The sequence below is a fragment of the Typha latifolia genome, chromosome 4, assembly GCF_019914945.1.
Source record: "Typha latifolia isolate L0001 chromosome 4, TyphaL0001v2, whole genome shotgun sequence".
Lineage (NCBI taxonomy): Eukaryota > Viridiplantae > Streptophyta > Magnoliopsida > Poales > Typhaceae > Typha > Typha latifolia.
The window spans coordinates 8,752,865-8,769,397 of NC_133089.1; the positions used below are offsets into that span (position 1 = coordinate 8,752,865).

The 16,533-nt window shown below is 40.9% G+C and overlaps 1 protein-coding gene across 1 annotated transcript; it reads left to right on the top strand.

Moving 5' to 3' along the window:
• The first annotated feature begins 13,455 nt into the window (after window positions 1-13,455).
• LOC140785568 (uncharacterized) lies at window positions 13,456-13,866 on the top strand. The gene has a single exon (XM_073133464.1). The coding sequence runs from the start codon at window positions 13,456-13,458 to the stop codon at window positions 13,864-13,866; it is 411 nt and encodes a 136-aa protein (XP_072989565.1).
• The last annotated feature ends 2,667 nt before the right edge of the window (window positions 13,867-16,533 follow it).

Below are 16,533 nucleotides of genomic sequence, written 5' to 3' on the forward strand. Positions count from 1 at the left end.
TGTCGGGATGATCTCTATTATGAGTATGCATGTGATAGACTAGCAAAAATATACATGTGTTAAATACATAGTTAGAGTCGGCATATATTTTTGGTTGAAGATATAATATGCTCATTCATGAGAATTAATTTCATTCATATATATGTCATTGAGGATACATATATCTATGCTCATACATGGCATCATGCCGCTTTCGATTCATATTATTCCAGTATATGATTTACTCTTTGTTTGACATCACTGATTCAGAGTAAGGTCTATTAACTGAGCCTTTTACTCCCCACAGATAATATGGTACGTGATACCGACTCGAGATATTCCGAGGAGATATTTTAGAAATGTGAAGTGAGCTATAGACGCGAGATGGTATAGAAGATAGTTTAATCAGATATTGAGTTGTACCATTATTTTATATTTGTACTTCATTGTATAGATGACAATTGGTATAATACAGGTTAGACTATAGTGTACTCTTGTATTAGTTGTTTAGTTATACCTTAATGGTTTATTGTGACCTGTGTGGGTCCTGCCAAATTAATTAGTGGTCTAGTGTATATTATTGTGGACTTGGATATTCACATGTTAATAGGTTTATTTGGTTGATAGTATATTTTATTTGGTGTTGGATTATGTGAGCATTGATATGTTAGCAGGTAGTATTTGATGATGTCATGATTGTATGTGCATAGGAGAGTACTTGTGCGTGACGGGCCCCGCCTGACCTGTCGTGTGTGCCAGGCGTGCCGTGTTAGCGCGTGGGCATGCACGTGCCCATGCCGAGCAAAGGCGTTACAATATCCAAGCTGAAATATCGATGCATGCATATCCGGGTACTTCCGTGCCGAGGATGTTACGAGTAGATAGACTCGTTAGAAAGCATTGTGTGCACATCCTCATCGATTCGAGGAGTACACACAAGTTTCTAGACGAAAGGCTAGTGAGGAGATTGGGCTCGGATGCTGAACCGACTACGGGGTTGGACATTGCTATTGGAGACGACACAAAGCTTAGGGCGAAGAGCTTATGTCGCCGAGTCGGTATATGGGTGCAAGGACACGACATCATTGTGGACTTGTATCCGTTGGCACTACGAGGAGCGGACATTGTCCTTGATACCCAGTGGTTACAAAGTTTGGGACCCGTCACATTTGATTTTCAAAATATGTGGATGAAATATAAACAAGGAAACAAAGATGTGAGGCTTGATGGTGTTCGGACTTCGCCGATTCCTACGATGCAACCTATGGTGGGGCTGCCTTGTGCATATGATTTGGCCTATCTTCTTCAGTTAGGACCAGCAGGAGATGAGCCTCAAACGAGTTCAGATATTACCATTGAATTGTCTAATTTATTAGATAACTTTTCTAGATTTTTTGAGGAGACGTAGGAGTTGCCATCCAGGAGAGCAGCGGACCATCGCATAGAGATTGTATCCGGGGCTGCACCAGCGAACATGAAGCCATGTGCAAAAAGAAGTTATCTCAAAGATGGTAGCCGAGATGTTGGAGCAAGGCCTTATACAACTAAGTCATATCTCATACACATCCCCCATGCTTTTGGTGCAAAAAAAGATGGGACATGGCATTTTTGTATCGACTATCGAGCACGAAACGCTATTACCGTCAAGGACCGGTATCCTATTCTGGTTATCGAGGAGTTGCTGGACGAGCTTGCAAGGGCGACTATATTTAGTAAGCTTGACTTGAGGGCCGGGTATCATCAAATTAGAGCTCACCCTACAATTCGAATTCCGGATGGGCATTATGAGTTCTGAGTGATGCCTTTTGGTCTCACCAATGCTCAAGCTACCTTTCAAGGCCTCATGAATGATATATTTCGGCCTTTCTTACGAAGGTATGTCTTGGTATTTTTTGACAATATTTTGGTGTATAGCAGGACTAAATTGGAGCATTGGCGGCATTTGAAGAATGTGCTGAATTTGTTAGAACAAAACTAATTGAAGATCAAGAAGTCCAAGTGCCTATGGGGAGTACCGAAGTTGGAGTATTTAGGCCATATCATTTTAGCGGATGGTGTAGCGGCGGATCCTCAAAAGGTTGCATGTTGCCCTATTCCTACTACTATCACCGAATTGAGAGGATTTTTGGTTGACTGGTTATTATCGCCGATTCATCACCGGATATGGCAAGATCGCTACTCCTCTCACTTCTTTGTTGAAGAATAACTCATTTAGATGGACGGATGAAGCCACTTTAGCCTTTGAAAAATTGAAAACAGCAATGACGACGGCACCTGTTCTAGCGCTATTGAACTTCACCAAAGAATTCATTGTTGAGTGTGATGCATCGGGTGTTGGTAAAGGAGCAGTACTAATGCAAGAAGGACATCCTATTGCCTATCTTAGCAAGGCTTTATCGCAAAAATATCAGCAATTATCAACTTATGAGAGAGAGATGTTAGCAATTCTACATGCGGTGTCAAAGTGGAGGCCTTATTTCATCGGTAGACGATTCATTATCCGAACGGATCAAAGGAGCCTTCCATACTTTATGGGACATCGCATACACACTCTGGCACAACAGCGATGGGTCACAAAATTGCTGGGGTATGATTATGAAATTCAATACAAGAAGGGAACGGAAAATAGAGCGGCGGATGCACTATCGCGCCAACCCGATACCGCCGAGCTTGCAACCTATTTATCTCCTCCCTTTCCCTTCCTTGATAAGCTAAGGTATGCATGTACATCTGACTCAGATATTTTGAGATTGTTGCAAGAGGTGATGGATGATCCGGAGCGCCATCCCGAGTTGGAGAATCGAGGCAATTTGTTGCTGGACCGCGGATGCATTCAGGTGTTGGAGCATATTGGTCCGGTTGCATATCGTTTGGAGCTGCCGGAGGGGTCGAGAGTGCACCCTGTCTTTCATGTTTCATTATTGAGAGAGCGCATTGGAGATCATGAGATTGTTGGATTGGTTCTACCAGAGCCATTGGCGGAGATATAGATCGTAGAGTCAGTTCAAGTACTTGCGAGACGTCGACGACGACATGGTACCAAATTGGAGATGGAGATTCTAGTTGAGTGGCTTGGCAAACCATTTGATGAGGCGACATGGGAGTTGGAGACTGATACCTTGGAGCGTTTCCCTAACTTTTCACCTTGAGGGCAAGGTGGGGGAAGCGTGGTGGGCTGATACACTTAGTTAGGATCTTTTCTTATTGCATTAGGTGTTTATTTTTATTAAAATAAAATTCTTGTAGGTCGCGTTCGAACGCTTGTGAATCCTTGTGAACACCTTGTGAACGCTTGTGAACGCCTTGTGAACGCCTTGTGAACGCTTGTGAACGCCTTGTGAACACCCGCGTTTATGAACGCCTTGTGAACGCGTTTGTGAATGCCCTTGTTCGAACGACTTGTGAACACCTATGTCGCGTTCGCAAATCCAGAGAAGGGGCTTTTTGAGTGCATTCGAACGCAATCGGGCACATTCAAACACGATCAACAGGAATCCTCTTGAATTAGGGTTTAATATTATTTTAGGACTTGTTGGTTGGCCTCTATAAATATGTGGTTGACAACCAACTTCACAAGGGAATTGGATTCTTGATTTCTTGCCTTCTATCTTCTCTCTAGACTCCTCCCTCCTCCTTCTTCACTATCTTTCCACCTCTATCGTTGGCAAGGTTTCTCTTCGCTTCTAATCTCCCTCGTCTGTCGAATCACCCCTCTTCTTTGGGATCTCGACCACTTCGTTCCCTTTATCTACTTTCCTTAATTACTTCCACAATCCACCCTTATCTCCATACCCATCCATAACGCTAATATCCACTCCACCCGTCACCACCACTATCACCCACGTTATTCTATATTTTCATCCATGCTACAGTTCGAATCTATTAAGGGCATAAATATAAAAGTTGTAGATTAGGAAGTTACAGATCCAACCAATTGGGTTCGTAATTTTTTGACTACCGAAGAATATCTGACGAATATTTCCTTGATTGCGTGGACTAATTTCTATAATAAATTCAGATCTTGAAGGAATCTTAGCGTAGCCTATCTTTGGTTCCAGATCTTATCAAATTGGTATCAAAGCCTAACATCATATCCCTGATCAACCTAATCAAATCTATGATAAAATATGCTCGACTGTAATCATCTCTAAATAAAGTCATATAATGATGCTCGAGGCTAAAACATGCATGTATGTATATAATATAACATAATTTGAGAATGATGTATAGGGGATAAGACTACTCACAGTCTAATCAGAAGACACGAACCACACATCTCTCAAGTCTATCAGTCAAACATCAGCTAATTGGAGTCTAAAAATATTTAAGTACCATGAAATTAGTAATTTATCTAATTAGAATTAATTCAAGTAAAATATAACTGTTTATTAGATTTAGAATTACTTCTCTTTTATTTTTGATTACATAACTAGGTCTATATTATAGATACGATTCAAATACTATAATTATATTATTATCATAAAATGCTAGTTATAACATAAGGAGAAAGGTTTGTTTCTTTTTATTTATAATATTCTAAATATATAATTATAAAGTAAAAGCTAAATAATTATAAATGAGATATAAGTATAGATAAGATTTATTTATAATAAATTTATAATTCTTAGTCAATTTTGATTAATTAGAAGTTATATAGTATTTACTTAATTATGCAAAATAATTAATTAATTAATAAGACTAGTATCTTATTCTACACACGATAGTATATAATAAATTGTTAAGATTACTTAAAATGGATATATTATGAATAACAGTACATAAATCTAATAATTATAATTTACAACACTATCTATTAATCTAATAGAAATATAAATACATAATTAAATAAAAATAAGTATTACCTATATTTATGCATAATAGTTTATAACCTAGTTAATCATTAATTATACTAATTATGATTAATAATCATCATGTTGAATAATATATATTATTATTAAAATAATTAATGTCAAAATAATTTATCTGCATTAATTAAGAAAGTAATACCTAATTAAATAAATAAACAAACATAAAATAAAGTAAATAATAAAAACAATGTCACCAGTGTTGGGCCTGGCCCAGCACTACGTGCTACAGTGCTGGGCCGAGCCAACATTGTTGTAGAAGCAGAAGAAGGAGCTAAGAGAGAAGGAGAATGGAAGAAGAAGAAGAAAGAAAGAAAAAGAAGAAAGCGAAAGAAGAAAGAAGGAAGAAGAAGAAGAAGAAGAGGAGAGGAAGAAAGGAAGGGAGGAGGAGGACTTAGCGGCCAACCTCTCGCCGATAGCTCGGCTCTGGCGAGCCTGAGCCCAAGAGTGCAAGCGAGTTGGAGAGAGAGAGAGAGAGAGAGAGAGATAGAGAGAGAAAGAGAGATTTAGAGGGAGAGAGGCAGGCGGTGGGGGATTGGCGGCGGCTGCGGCGACACTGGGGCCGGCCGCGGCCAACAGGCAACAGCCAGATGGCTGCGGCGATGCTACGGGGTGCATGGCACCCCTAGGTAGCTCCCTTTTTGCATGGGCACGAGGCTGGCCACACCATGCCCGACCACGTCGTGCCCATAATATTTTTTTCAAGTTCTAGGTTGTTACAATGCCGATGCTAGAGTGATGAGCTGTATTGTATAACCACTCGGCCCATGGAAGGAATTTGACCCAATCCTTTGGTCGGTCCGCCACAAAGCATCGCAAGTATTGCTCGAGTCCGCGATTCACCACCTCGGTTTGGCCATCCGTCTTAGGGTGATAAGATAAAGTAGGGTTGACTCGAGTTCCTTGCAATCTGAAGAACTCGGCCCAAAACTCGCTAATGAAGATGCGATCCCAGTCTGACACGATCATCCTAGGCATCCCATGCAAACGCGCCACTTTTCGAACAAAAATTTCAGCAACTACTTTCACTGAAAATGGGTGCGTCAATGCTGTGAAGCGGTTGTCCTCAAACTCTGCCTATCCACTACAATGAACACCACCAATTGTCCTCAAACTTTCGGCAGCCCCTCGATGAAGTCCATGGAGATGTCCTCCCAAATATGCTCTGGTATAGGCAGTGGTTGCAACAGCCCGCTGGGCTTGAGTAAAGCCTGAATCGTTTCAGATGGGTGGTGGTGGTGATAAGGTTAGGGATGATATTAGAGATGAGGGTGGATGGTTTGTGGTGTTTAGGGGATAAAGATGAAAAGGGAGAAGGGGCCGAGATCCCGATGAGATGAAATGACTCGATAGACGAGGGAGGTTAGAAGATCACCGACGTTCGAATGAAGGGGAAGGGAGATTAGGGTAGAGAGACAAGAGAGAGAATAGAACTCAATACTCATTCATCATAATCTTTTTAGTAGCCATCCATACCTTAAGAGGCTAACCAAATAAGCCAAAAATGACAATTATTAATCCTAGAAATAGTGAATTCTCGTCGATCGCATTCGAACGAGGTCGAGCGTGTTTGAACGAGGTCGAGCATGTTCGAACACGTATTTCGCATTCTCTGACGATGCGAACGTATGCAGGCATTCGCAAGAGCGTTCAAATGCACCCGCTCCCGCATTTGAACACGACATACAAAATCCTTATTTTTCTAAGATAAATAACTAAACACAATAAGAAAAGGCTCTCATAGGGTGTATCCATACTCAAGATGACTCGATGAAGTCCGAATCATATCAAAGAAAAAAATGGGTTGTTGATTTTTTGGGGTCGCATACTTGTACCCGCTGATACCGAGTTTCGACGGTGATTATTGGAGTACTTCCATGACACTTCTATAGCTAGGCACAAAGGAGTATTGAGAACTTACAAGCGGTTGTCCCAAACTTGCACTTAGTAGGGATAAAGGCTGAAGTGAGGCGTGATAAGCTCTGATACCAAAAGATTGGAAATAATTTCTTAAGATATGAATTTATCGCGGGAAGCAGTCCGCGCAACTGTGGGAACATATTCATCAGATATTCTTCTATAGTCAGAAAATTACGAAATCAATTGGATTAGATTTTTAACTTCCTGATCTACAACTTTCGTATTTACACCCTTTACAGATTTGAAATTCAACGGGGACGAAAACATGGAATAACGTGGGTGATGGTCGTGGTGATGGGTGGAGTGGATGTTAGGGTTATGGATGGGTATGGAGATAAAGATGGATGGTGGATGTGATTAAGGGATATAGATGAAGGGAACAAAGTGGTCGATATCCCAAAGAAGAGGGGTGGCTCGACAGACGAGAGAGATTAGAAGTTATGAGAAACATTGCTAATGGTAGAGGTGAAAGGATGGTGAAGAGGGAGGAGGGAGAGAGATTAGAGAGATGATATAAGGTAAGAAATTAATAATCCAATAGCATTCTGACATTGGCTGCCATCCACATATTTATAAAGGCTAGCCAATAAGTCTTAAAACAATAAGTAACCATAATTATAGAGGATTTCCGTCGATCGCATTAGAATGCGCCCGATCGCGTTCGAACGCACAAAATACGTTCTCTATATGTGCGAACACGATGCAGGCGTTCGAACACGCTCGACCGCGTTCGAACGCACTTTTCACGTTCTCTGTATTTGTGAACCTAATGTAAGTATTCGCAAGGGCGTTCGAACGCGATCCCTCTTGCGTTTGAACGCGACCTACAGGAATTTTATTTTAATAAAAATAAACAACTAATGTAATAAGAAAAGATCCTAACTAAGTATATCAAGGCACTACATCAATTAATGTCAAATTTGTGAGCGTGCCAAAACTGAAGCCATGAAACCAACTAGACTACTCCAATCTCTTCCTATTCCAAAGTAGATTTGGGAGGACATCAATGGATTTCATTGAAGGATTTCTAGAAGTTAAAGGACATCCACTTTTCTACCTTACCAAAAAAGTTGCTAAAATTTTTATTCAGGATGTTGCTAAATTACATGGATGCCAATGGCGATTGTTTCTAAAAGAGATCATATCTTCATTAGCGAATTCTAGTCAGAATTTTTTAGATTGCAAGGTACACGGTTGACACTCAGTTCGGCCTACCATTCGCAGACCGACGGCCAAACAGAGGTTGTTAATCGTGGATTGGAGCAGTATTTGAAATGTTTTGTAGCGGAGAAGCTGAAGGAGTGGTTGAAGTATCTTCCATTGGCGGAGTGGTCCTATAACACCGCATACCATCATTCCATTCAGATAACACCTTTTGAGATGATGTACGGACGAACGACAACGACGTAGACATATGACAGATGGAGGTAGAAGATCAATTGAGGTGGACTTAGAGTTGATTGATAGGGATGAGACATTGAGGAGATTGAGGGAGCATGTCACAACATCTCAAAACCGCACGATATAAATTTATGATCGAGGACATCCCCGAGTGAGATTTTACTATAGGCGATTTGGTTTATGTGTAATAACCCAAGCCCAAGTTAAAAAAAAAAAACTGAAAACTACACTGCATGGAACGACAGCTCGTGCCATCCAGTGGCAGCGGTGATGGGCACCACGCGCCCCAAACGTCGGCTCGGCCAACCTGGCCAAGCCAGCTGGCGCGGTGGGCCTTGCCGCCGCCGCCGCAGCCCCCTCCCCACTGTTTCTCTTTCTTTCTCTCTCTTTTTCTCTCTCTCTCTTTCTCTACCCGCTGCCGCCACCACATCCACTAATGTCGGTGAGCTTCCCTCCTTCTCCTTCTCTCTCTCTCTCTCTCTCTCTCTCTACCTCTCTTTCTCTCTTTGTTGGCTTTCTGTCGGACCGCAGGAGGGTTGAGCCGTCGGCGAGAGGCCAGCCACTGAGTGGCCACCAGCGGCCGCACCCCTCCCCTATGGCCCAACCTTCTTCTTCTTCTTTCTTCTTCTTCTCCTTCTTCTTCTTCTTCTTCTCTTTCTTCTTCCTCTCCTCCTCCTTCTTCCCTTCTCTCCCTTGCTGTGCATGGTGCTGGGCTGAGCCCAGCACTATATACATTTATATTATATATATATATATATGCATCATTAGTTTAGCTTAGTTAATTTAATGTATTTAAGTTATACAAATTAAATATAATTGTATCATAGTTAGTATATAATTCTAATTATATCATGTTTAACAAAATACCTGCAATATAAATTATTATTTTAATCCTAAGTAGGTAATAGTAATTATTAGGGTTATGTACGTATATTCTTACATAATTAATTGCAGTAACTTAATTCTTATTTTCCTAATTATCAAAGAGAATAATAGACAGATAAAATATATTTTAAATACACAATTAAATAATATAATTATGATTAATAAATAACAAAAACAAATATAGAAATGAAAAGTACATAATTATAATAAGAAACTATCATTTTGTCGGGTTAATTTTAATTAATAAAAAGACTAACATATTTGTTATATAATTTCATATCCTGACCCCCCTATTCAAGACCGTGTGGACCTAGCTATTGAGGCCTGATCGTTATCATAGCAGCGTGAACGAGTGGTGGTTTGGTATTTGTAGTGGTGTGAGTAGTCTTATCCCCTAGACGTCTTTCCCAAATTATAATATATTATATCTTATGTACACGCATGTTTTGGCCTCCAGCATGATTATATGATTTTATCTAGAGATGATTACAGTCGAGCATATTTTATCATGCATTTGATTATGCTGATTTGGGATATGAGTACATTGGTGATATATATATAGATGATTAGAGATGATTCTACTATTATGATTATTTACCAAGTTGATATGTAGCATGAGTATGCATGTGATAGATTAGCATGAGTATGCATGTGTTGACGATACAGTTGGAGACCATATTGCATCATTTTCTCTTGATTCCTATTCTACCTAAATTTCTTTTATGCATTGACTTGTTATCGTACTGGATATATGCATTTGATTTGTCATTTAGAAAGAAAGCATGAAATGTGATTGATAGGATAGTTGATAGAAAGCGTGAGGATACCCGAGTGGGCGCGAGGGTTAGGGCGTGCTTGGAGATGATTGATTGCTCGACATAGTCGCGATCTTGTTGGCCTTACGTTTGAGGTCGTTAGTCTATGTGCGCGGTGGGCCTTGCCGCCGCCGCTGCAGCCCCCTCCCCACTGTTTCTCTCTCTCTCTCTCTCTTTCTCTCTCTCTCAGATTCATTCTCATCCTCCTCTCTTAATTCTTATTTTCTTAATTATCAAAGAGAATAATAGACAGATAAAATATATTTTAAATACACAATTAAATAATATAATTATGATTAATAAATAACAAAAACAAATATAGAAATGAAGAGTACATAATTACAATAAGAAACTATCCTTTTGTCGGATTAATTTTAATTAATAGAAAGACTAACATATTTGTTATAAATAATTTCAGATCCCGACCCCCCTATTCAAGACTGTGTGGACCTAGCTATTGAGGCCTGATCGTTATCGTAGCAGCGTGAACGAGTGGTGGTTTGATATTTACAGTGGTGTGAGTAGTCTTATCCCCTAAACGCCTTTCTCAAATTAGGATATATTATATCTTATGTACACGCATGTTTTAGCCTCCAGCATGATTATATGATTTTATCTAGAGATGATTACAGTCGAGCATATTTTATCATGTATTCAATTATGCTGATTTGGGATATGAGTACATTGGTGATATATATATAGATGATTAGAGATGATTCTACTATTATGATTGTTTACCGAGTTGATATGTAGCATGAGTATGCATGTGATAGATTATCATGAGTATGCATGTATTGACGATACAGTTAGAGACTACATTGCATCATTTTCTTTTGATTCCTATTCCACCTAAATTTCTGTTATGCATTGACTTGTTATCGTACTGGATATATGCATTTGATTTGTCATTTAGAAAGAAAGCATGAAATGTGATTGATAGGATAGTTGATAGAAAGCGTGAGGATACCCGAGTGGGCGCGAGGGTTAGGGCGTGCTTGGAGATGATTGATCGCTCGACTGTGCACAGTATGATGGTCTAGTATGATGATATTGACTGTGTATTGACTGTGCACGGTGGTCTAGTATGATGATATTATACCGAGATGTCGATGATGATCGTGATGTTGAGAAATGCATATGATTTAATTATTATCTGACATACCTGATTATTGAGTGGTCAATATACATCACATATGATTGCATTTGAAATCATAGCATTGTCATGGTCGACATGCAGCATATATCATATCTAAGAGAGAGTTATGAGGATCATATGACGTGGTGACTTGTTTATTCATTGTCGAGGATTATGTATTCTTATCAATTATGGCATATTATCTATATTTCATTTATGTATTATTGATGACACATTCATTTACTCATTCATGACATGATATTCTTTCTGATTCATATTATCCAATACTTGATTTAATCTCTGTTTGGCATCACTGATTCAGGGTAAGGTCTATTCACTGAGCCTTTAGCTCATGACTCTCTTATTTTTTTCCTTTCCAAAAACCCAAGTGAACGAGAGGAGCAGGATACTCCCTTAGAGATCTTGCCGGTGAGTGTGGAGTAGAGTGGGGTTAGTGTTATATGCCAGATGAAGACTATTGGGACCTTCTTAGCAGTTTAGGGAATTAGGATTGATCATGTGAGTAGGTGAAACAATTATGTAGCACATGCGTTGGCAAAGCAGGTTTTGTCTGCTAGGCAAACTTTTTTGCTGGCCAGATTTTGTATGATCTCTTGAGCTATAGTAGCGGTTTATGGACCTTCTTCTCAAAAAAGGAAAAACAAAATAGTTGCAAGTCCACAGAAATTTTTGAAAAATAACGGAAGAGAAAAGGAAATCCAAGATACGACCTTTCTTCCTTATATTATTAATAGCGCACATAATTGAGAGGTAATGAAAATTAGAAGCCGCAGAGGAATTAGGGATACCGCATAAAGAAAATCAAATACCAAAAAGAAAAAAAAGGAAAAACAAAGATCCGCAATAAAGATCAAGAATGTCCTACTTGTTCTCTCCGATCCCCCATGCCATGACCGGATGCTTCGTTCTCCCTCTTCCCCGATGCCATGGCCCGCAAACACCACACGATGGACGAAATCGGAAGAAGAAATCACAGGATCGGGCGAAGTAGAAGGGGTTCAAGGGGAGGGTTTCGGGGAGTAGGAGACAAGGGGAGGGTTCAAAAAAGTAGCGATTAGGGTTTCGGAAAAGGCGCGGGCGCGAAGTCTTTGCCATGACTTGTAAGAACACTCCTCCGAATCTTTTCGACGGGCATGCGGGGCATCACAAGCTTCACCAACCCAAATTCGAAATCTAAATATGATAGGAATGGCATGGCACAAACCAAAAATTGATCTCCTTCACTTCTAGGTATATTGATCAAGTTATCACAAGTTAATGAAGTAAAGGTTTTGTTCATCGAGGGCTTGTAGGTTGTGAACATGCAAGGAACGAAGAATGAGCAGTTGTGGTTTGAGTGAGTTCGCCAAACCAGGCGAGCTCCGACCACATGGACACGATCGTGGTAATATTGAAGCCATCAACTAGTAGACGGTTGTAGCTCCATGAGACAGAGAAGTCGCCGGGGTAAGGGAGTTGGATCTATTGTTCAAGGACTTATGCTTATCTACATCGTAGAATTTGACGCCGCCCAAGGGGACGTCGGATTTGGCATGATTAGCATGACACCTTCATTGTTGCAGTTGATCTCCAGCAAGTAGGTATTTGAGTTCATCGTGATGCAGCCCACGAAAGGGCTTGAGGATGTAAAAAGTTATTCTTATTGAAAGTGGTTGACCAAGTACGAGAGGATGGTGACGAAGAGAGAGAGAGACAATGGAGTTGAAATCTTTAGCGAAGGTTGAAGTGGTGGGTGGAGGAGATCAAGGTTTGAGGGAGAGAGGACGTGGGGTTTGAGGGAAGGTTGGAAACCTCGATGAGGCCTCGGGTGATAAATTTTTCGTTGACGTGAGAAACGAAGGATTCATGGCTTGCCATTTTGAGTTGAATTGGTTGCATGGTGTACACAAACAGAGCTGTAAATTCTTCTAGAGTTGAAATTGTGATAATTGGCAACTATGAAACTCATTAGCTAGATCTGAATCATAGCAAACGACTCATTTATTATATTATTATTAGTAGTAGTAGTAGTTAATTACGATGAACAACATCAATTACAATATATGCACCGTTAATTATAAATAACAAATCTAACCATTATAATTTAGTTTGGACCATGCAAGTTGAGTAAAATTTGTAAGTTAAAATCGAACCAAAATTACTTTTTACTTCAGCTTAGTAAATTAAGAATGTAGTTAATTTTTAATTAAAACCTATGATAGTCAAAAGAAAATTTTTAGGATATATGCATGGCATTTAACGACATTTTAATTCCATAGATTAATACTAATATATGTATATATATTTAACGAATCCGAGATTAACTCTAAAACCGAATAGCCATTCGCTAATCCTTCTCCTAATAGCACTCGTAAATCTCTATCATCTATAAATAAAAGCTCAATTACCCTACTGACAATCCGTTAAACTTCTTGTTGTTCGGGAAAGTATAGAGATGGAAGTTGGGTTGATCGATGGGGGGATGGTGTCGGATTTCGTCTTCGACGGTGCCGCCTTCGACGTTGCGGCGGGCCGCGTGTTCTCCCTCATGGACTGCGACGGCGACGGGCTGCTCTCCCGGCGCGATGTGATCGAGGGGCTGGCGGCCGAGCTCTTCTCCGGCGAGTTCTCTGCGGCGGAGGTGAAGGCGGACGGCCTATTCGCGGCGTTCGACGGCGACAAGGGATGGGCGGTGGGTAGGATGGAGTTCGGGTGGAGTTTGGGGGAGCTGATGCTGGCGATGGCGTCGGAGCTCGCCGGGACGCCGATCCGGGAGGGCTCGTTGCTCGCTCTGGTGGTGGAGCACCACCGACTCAAGAAGCTCTCCCTTCCGGACGTCGATCTCGACGGCTGGGGTTCCTTCTAGCTCTCCAAGAGATTTCTACTCTTTCGCTTCGCTCCTCCCCCCGGTTACTTAACTAAAAGATCTTATTAGTCTTATTACTTTTTTGGTGTAATTTTCTTTGAATTTTTCTCTCATTGTTCTTGTTCTTTTATGTTACTGTATTTTTCTTTTAAATTTTTTTTTCTCTTATTGTTCTTGTGATCTTGTCGACAATGCGGCGTAGTAACGATACAGTGAATGAATATGTAATTAGGCCCTTATTTAATAAAGTTTCCAATTGGATCTCAGTGGACCCACTAACTGACAATATTAATGAGACTAATGAACTTTTGCATAGAGAATAGGAGATAATTGAGATTTTTGGACACTTTTTTTTTGAAAGTATAAGTGAGAATTCTTTTTTCCGGCACAAAAGCTAAATTATTTAATCCGATTTGGATAAGGAAACTGTTTCCACTCTCTAAAAATTAGGCTAAACATTCAAAGCTAGAGCAAGAACAAAAGAAACACAAAAGTTTTATTAAACTCTTGATGCATTTATTTTCACAACAAAATCTCAACAACAGCTACAAAAAAAAAATAGACAACATCACTTCCGGTGAGTCCTCTACAACCTTGTATAGTTAATTTTAATTTAATTAATTCTTTACCACTTTCCCCTTTTCTTTTTTTTCTTCGGTCTCCTCAGGCGATTGGCAAAACGACGACCTTGAATCGACACCGTGCTGGTCCGGGAGATTTTCCTCATAAAACTCCCTCGGTGATGGCCCTCCATAGACTCTCGCCTTTAGAAGAGGCCACACCAACAGCTTCCTAGGATGATTCTAGGCCAATGTTGTCATTGTCTCCTCCCCTTAGTTGTTCGGAAACATTCCTCTTTGTAAGACAAGCTATCGGTATCATTTTTTAGTGCCCTCGTGGTGGGATTTATCGGGCGACTCATCCCCTTGGTTGTTGACCATGGTGTAGGGCTTGATCGCCTTCAATTGCCTCAGCAAGTTATGCACCACTTTGTGTGGACTATGTGCGTATTATGAGTGGGTTTGTCAAAGGTAGTGATTGTCGATGACCCTCCCCTGCCGTCGTCAAGGAGCTTTCTTGGCTTAGATGGCTCCTTGCTCCATCTCCAGCCGGCTTGTGCATTAGGTGCCATCCTAAGTGCTAATTCGCATCCTGGCCTTAGTTCTCGGCGGTGGTGCGTGCCAACAGCCACCTCCTTCCTCTTGGTCGATTTGTTATCGAGTGAGAAGAAGGAGGTGGCATGGTGGGGGTGTGGTTAAGCTAGCCATGGGCTTGGGTTGGATTGCGGCCCAACCTAGGTTACTAGTGTTTTGGGCTGCAACCCAACACACGTTGGTGGTAGGGTTGGGCTGTTGTCAGCCTTGCCCATGTTAGGTTTAGGAAGGTGCAACCTAACCCATGATTTGGTTGTGGTTTGTCCTACAGCCTAGGCCATGTTGTGGGTTGGATTATACCCCAATCCAAATGACTTTCTTGGTGTGTTGAGGCCTTTGGGCCCAAATTTGTGAGTTGATTTGTTGTCTTTGGAAAGTTACAGCCTAGCCCATTGCTTTGTGCCTTAGGCTAGCCTAGTTGGTTTTGTAGCCTTTTATTTTATTTAAGAGTTAAATATATTTTACTCTCATATACTCATATTTAAAATCACTTTATCCCATGTACTTCAAAATGTGTGATTATTAATTATTCTATTAAAATTTTGCAAATCAGACTCAAGCATAAACTCAATGCTCTCCAAACCCAAGATGCTCTAGGGTTAACAAGTCTAAAAAGTCGTTTAGGATCCAATTAAGTGTAGCAGCAAAGTTGGGCCAAATGAACGCATTCAAGATCCATGACTCATTCCATCCTAGCCTAGAAATTACTTGCAAGGACGCTCCTCCGAATCTCCCGACGGGCATGCGGGGCATCTCGAGCTTCGCCCACCCGAATTTGAAATCCAATTCCAATACAAATGGCATCACACGAGCCAAAAAAATGATTTCTTTTGCCTCTAGGTACGTTGATCAAGTTACCACCAGTTAATGGAGTAAAGGTTTTGTTCACCAAGGGCTTGTAGGTTGTGAACATGCGAGGAACGAAGACCGAGCGGTTATTGGTTTGAGTGAGTTTGCCAGACCAGGCGAGCTCCAACCACATGGACATGATCGTGGTAATACTGAAGCCATTGAGTAGTAGACGGTTGCGGCTCCATGAGATGGAGAAGTCGCCAAAGGTGAAGCGGACGAGTGGCACCAAGACGGGGAGGTCGTCGGGTAAGGGAGATAGATCTTGTTCAAGGACTTACGCTTACCTACGTCGTAGAATTCAATGCCGCTTAGGGAGACGTCGGATTTGACTATTATCAGCACAGCGCCTTCGTTGTTGTAGTTGATCTCCAGCAAGCCGGTATTTGAGTTCATTGCAATGCGGCTTATAAAAGGGAAAAAGTGGTTAAGCAAGGACGGGAGGGTGGTGACAAAGAGAGAGACGATGGAGTTGAAGTCTTTAGTTGCAGTATCGAAGTAGATGCAAAAGAGTAAGACGTGAAGTGGTGGGTGGAGGAGATCAAGGTTTGAGGGAGAGAGGACATGGGGTATGAGGGAAGCGTTGGAAGCCTTGATGAGGTCTCGGGTGATATATTTTACGTTGACATGAGAAGCTAACGATTCATGGCTTGCCATTTTGAGT

What these genes read in the sequence shown, in the direction of transcription:
- LOC140785568 (XM_073133464.1), top strand. Translation starts at nt 13,456, where the DNA reads ATGGAAGTTGGGTTGATCGATGGGGGGATGGTGTCGGATTTCGTCTTC.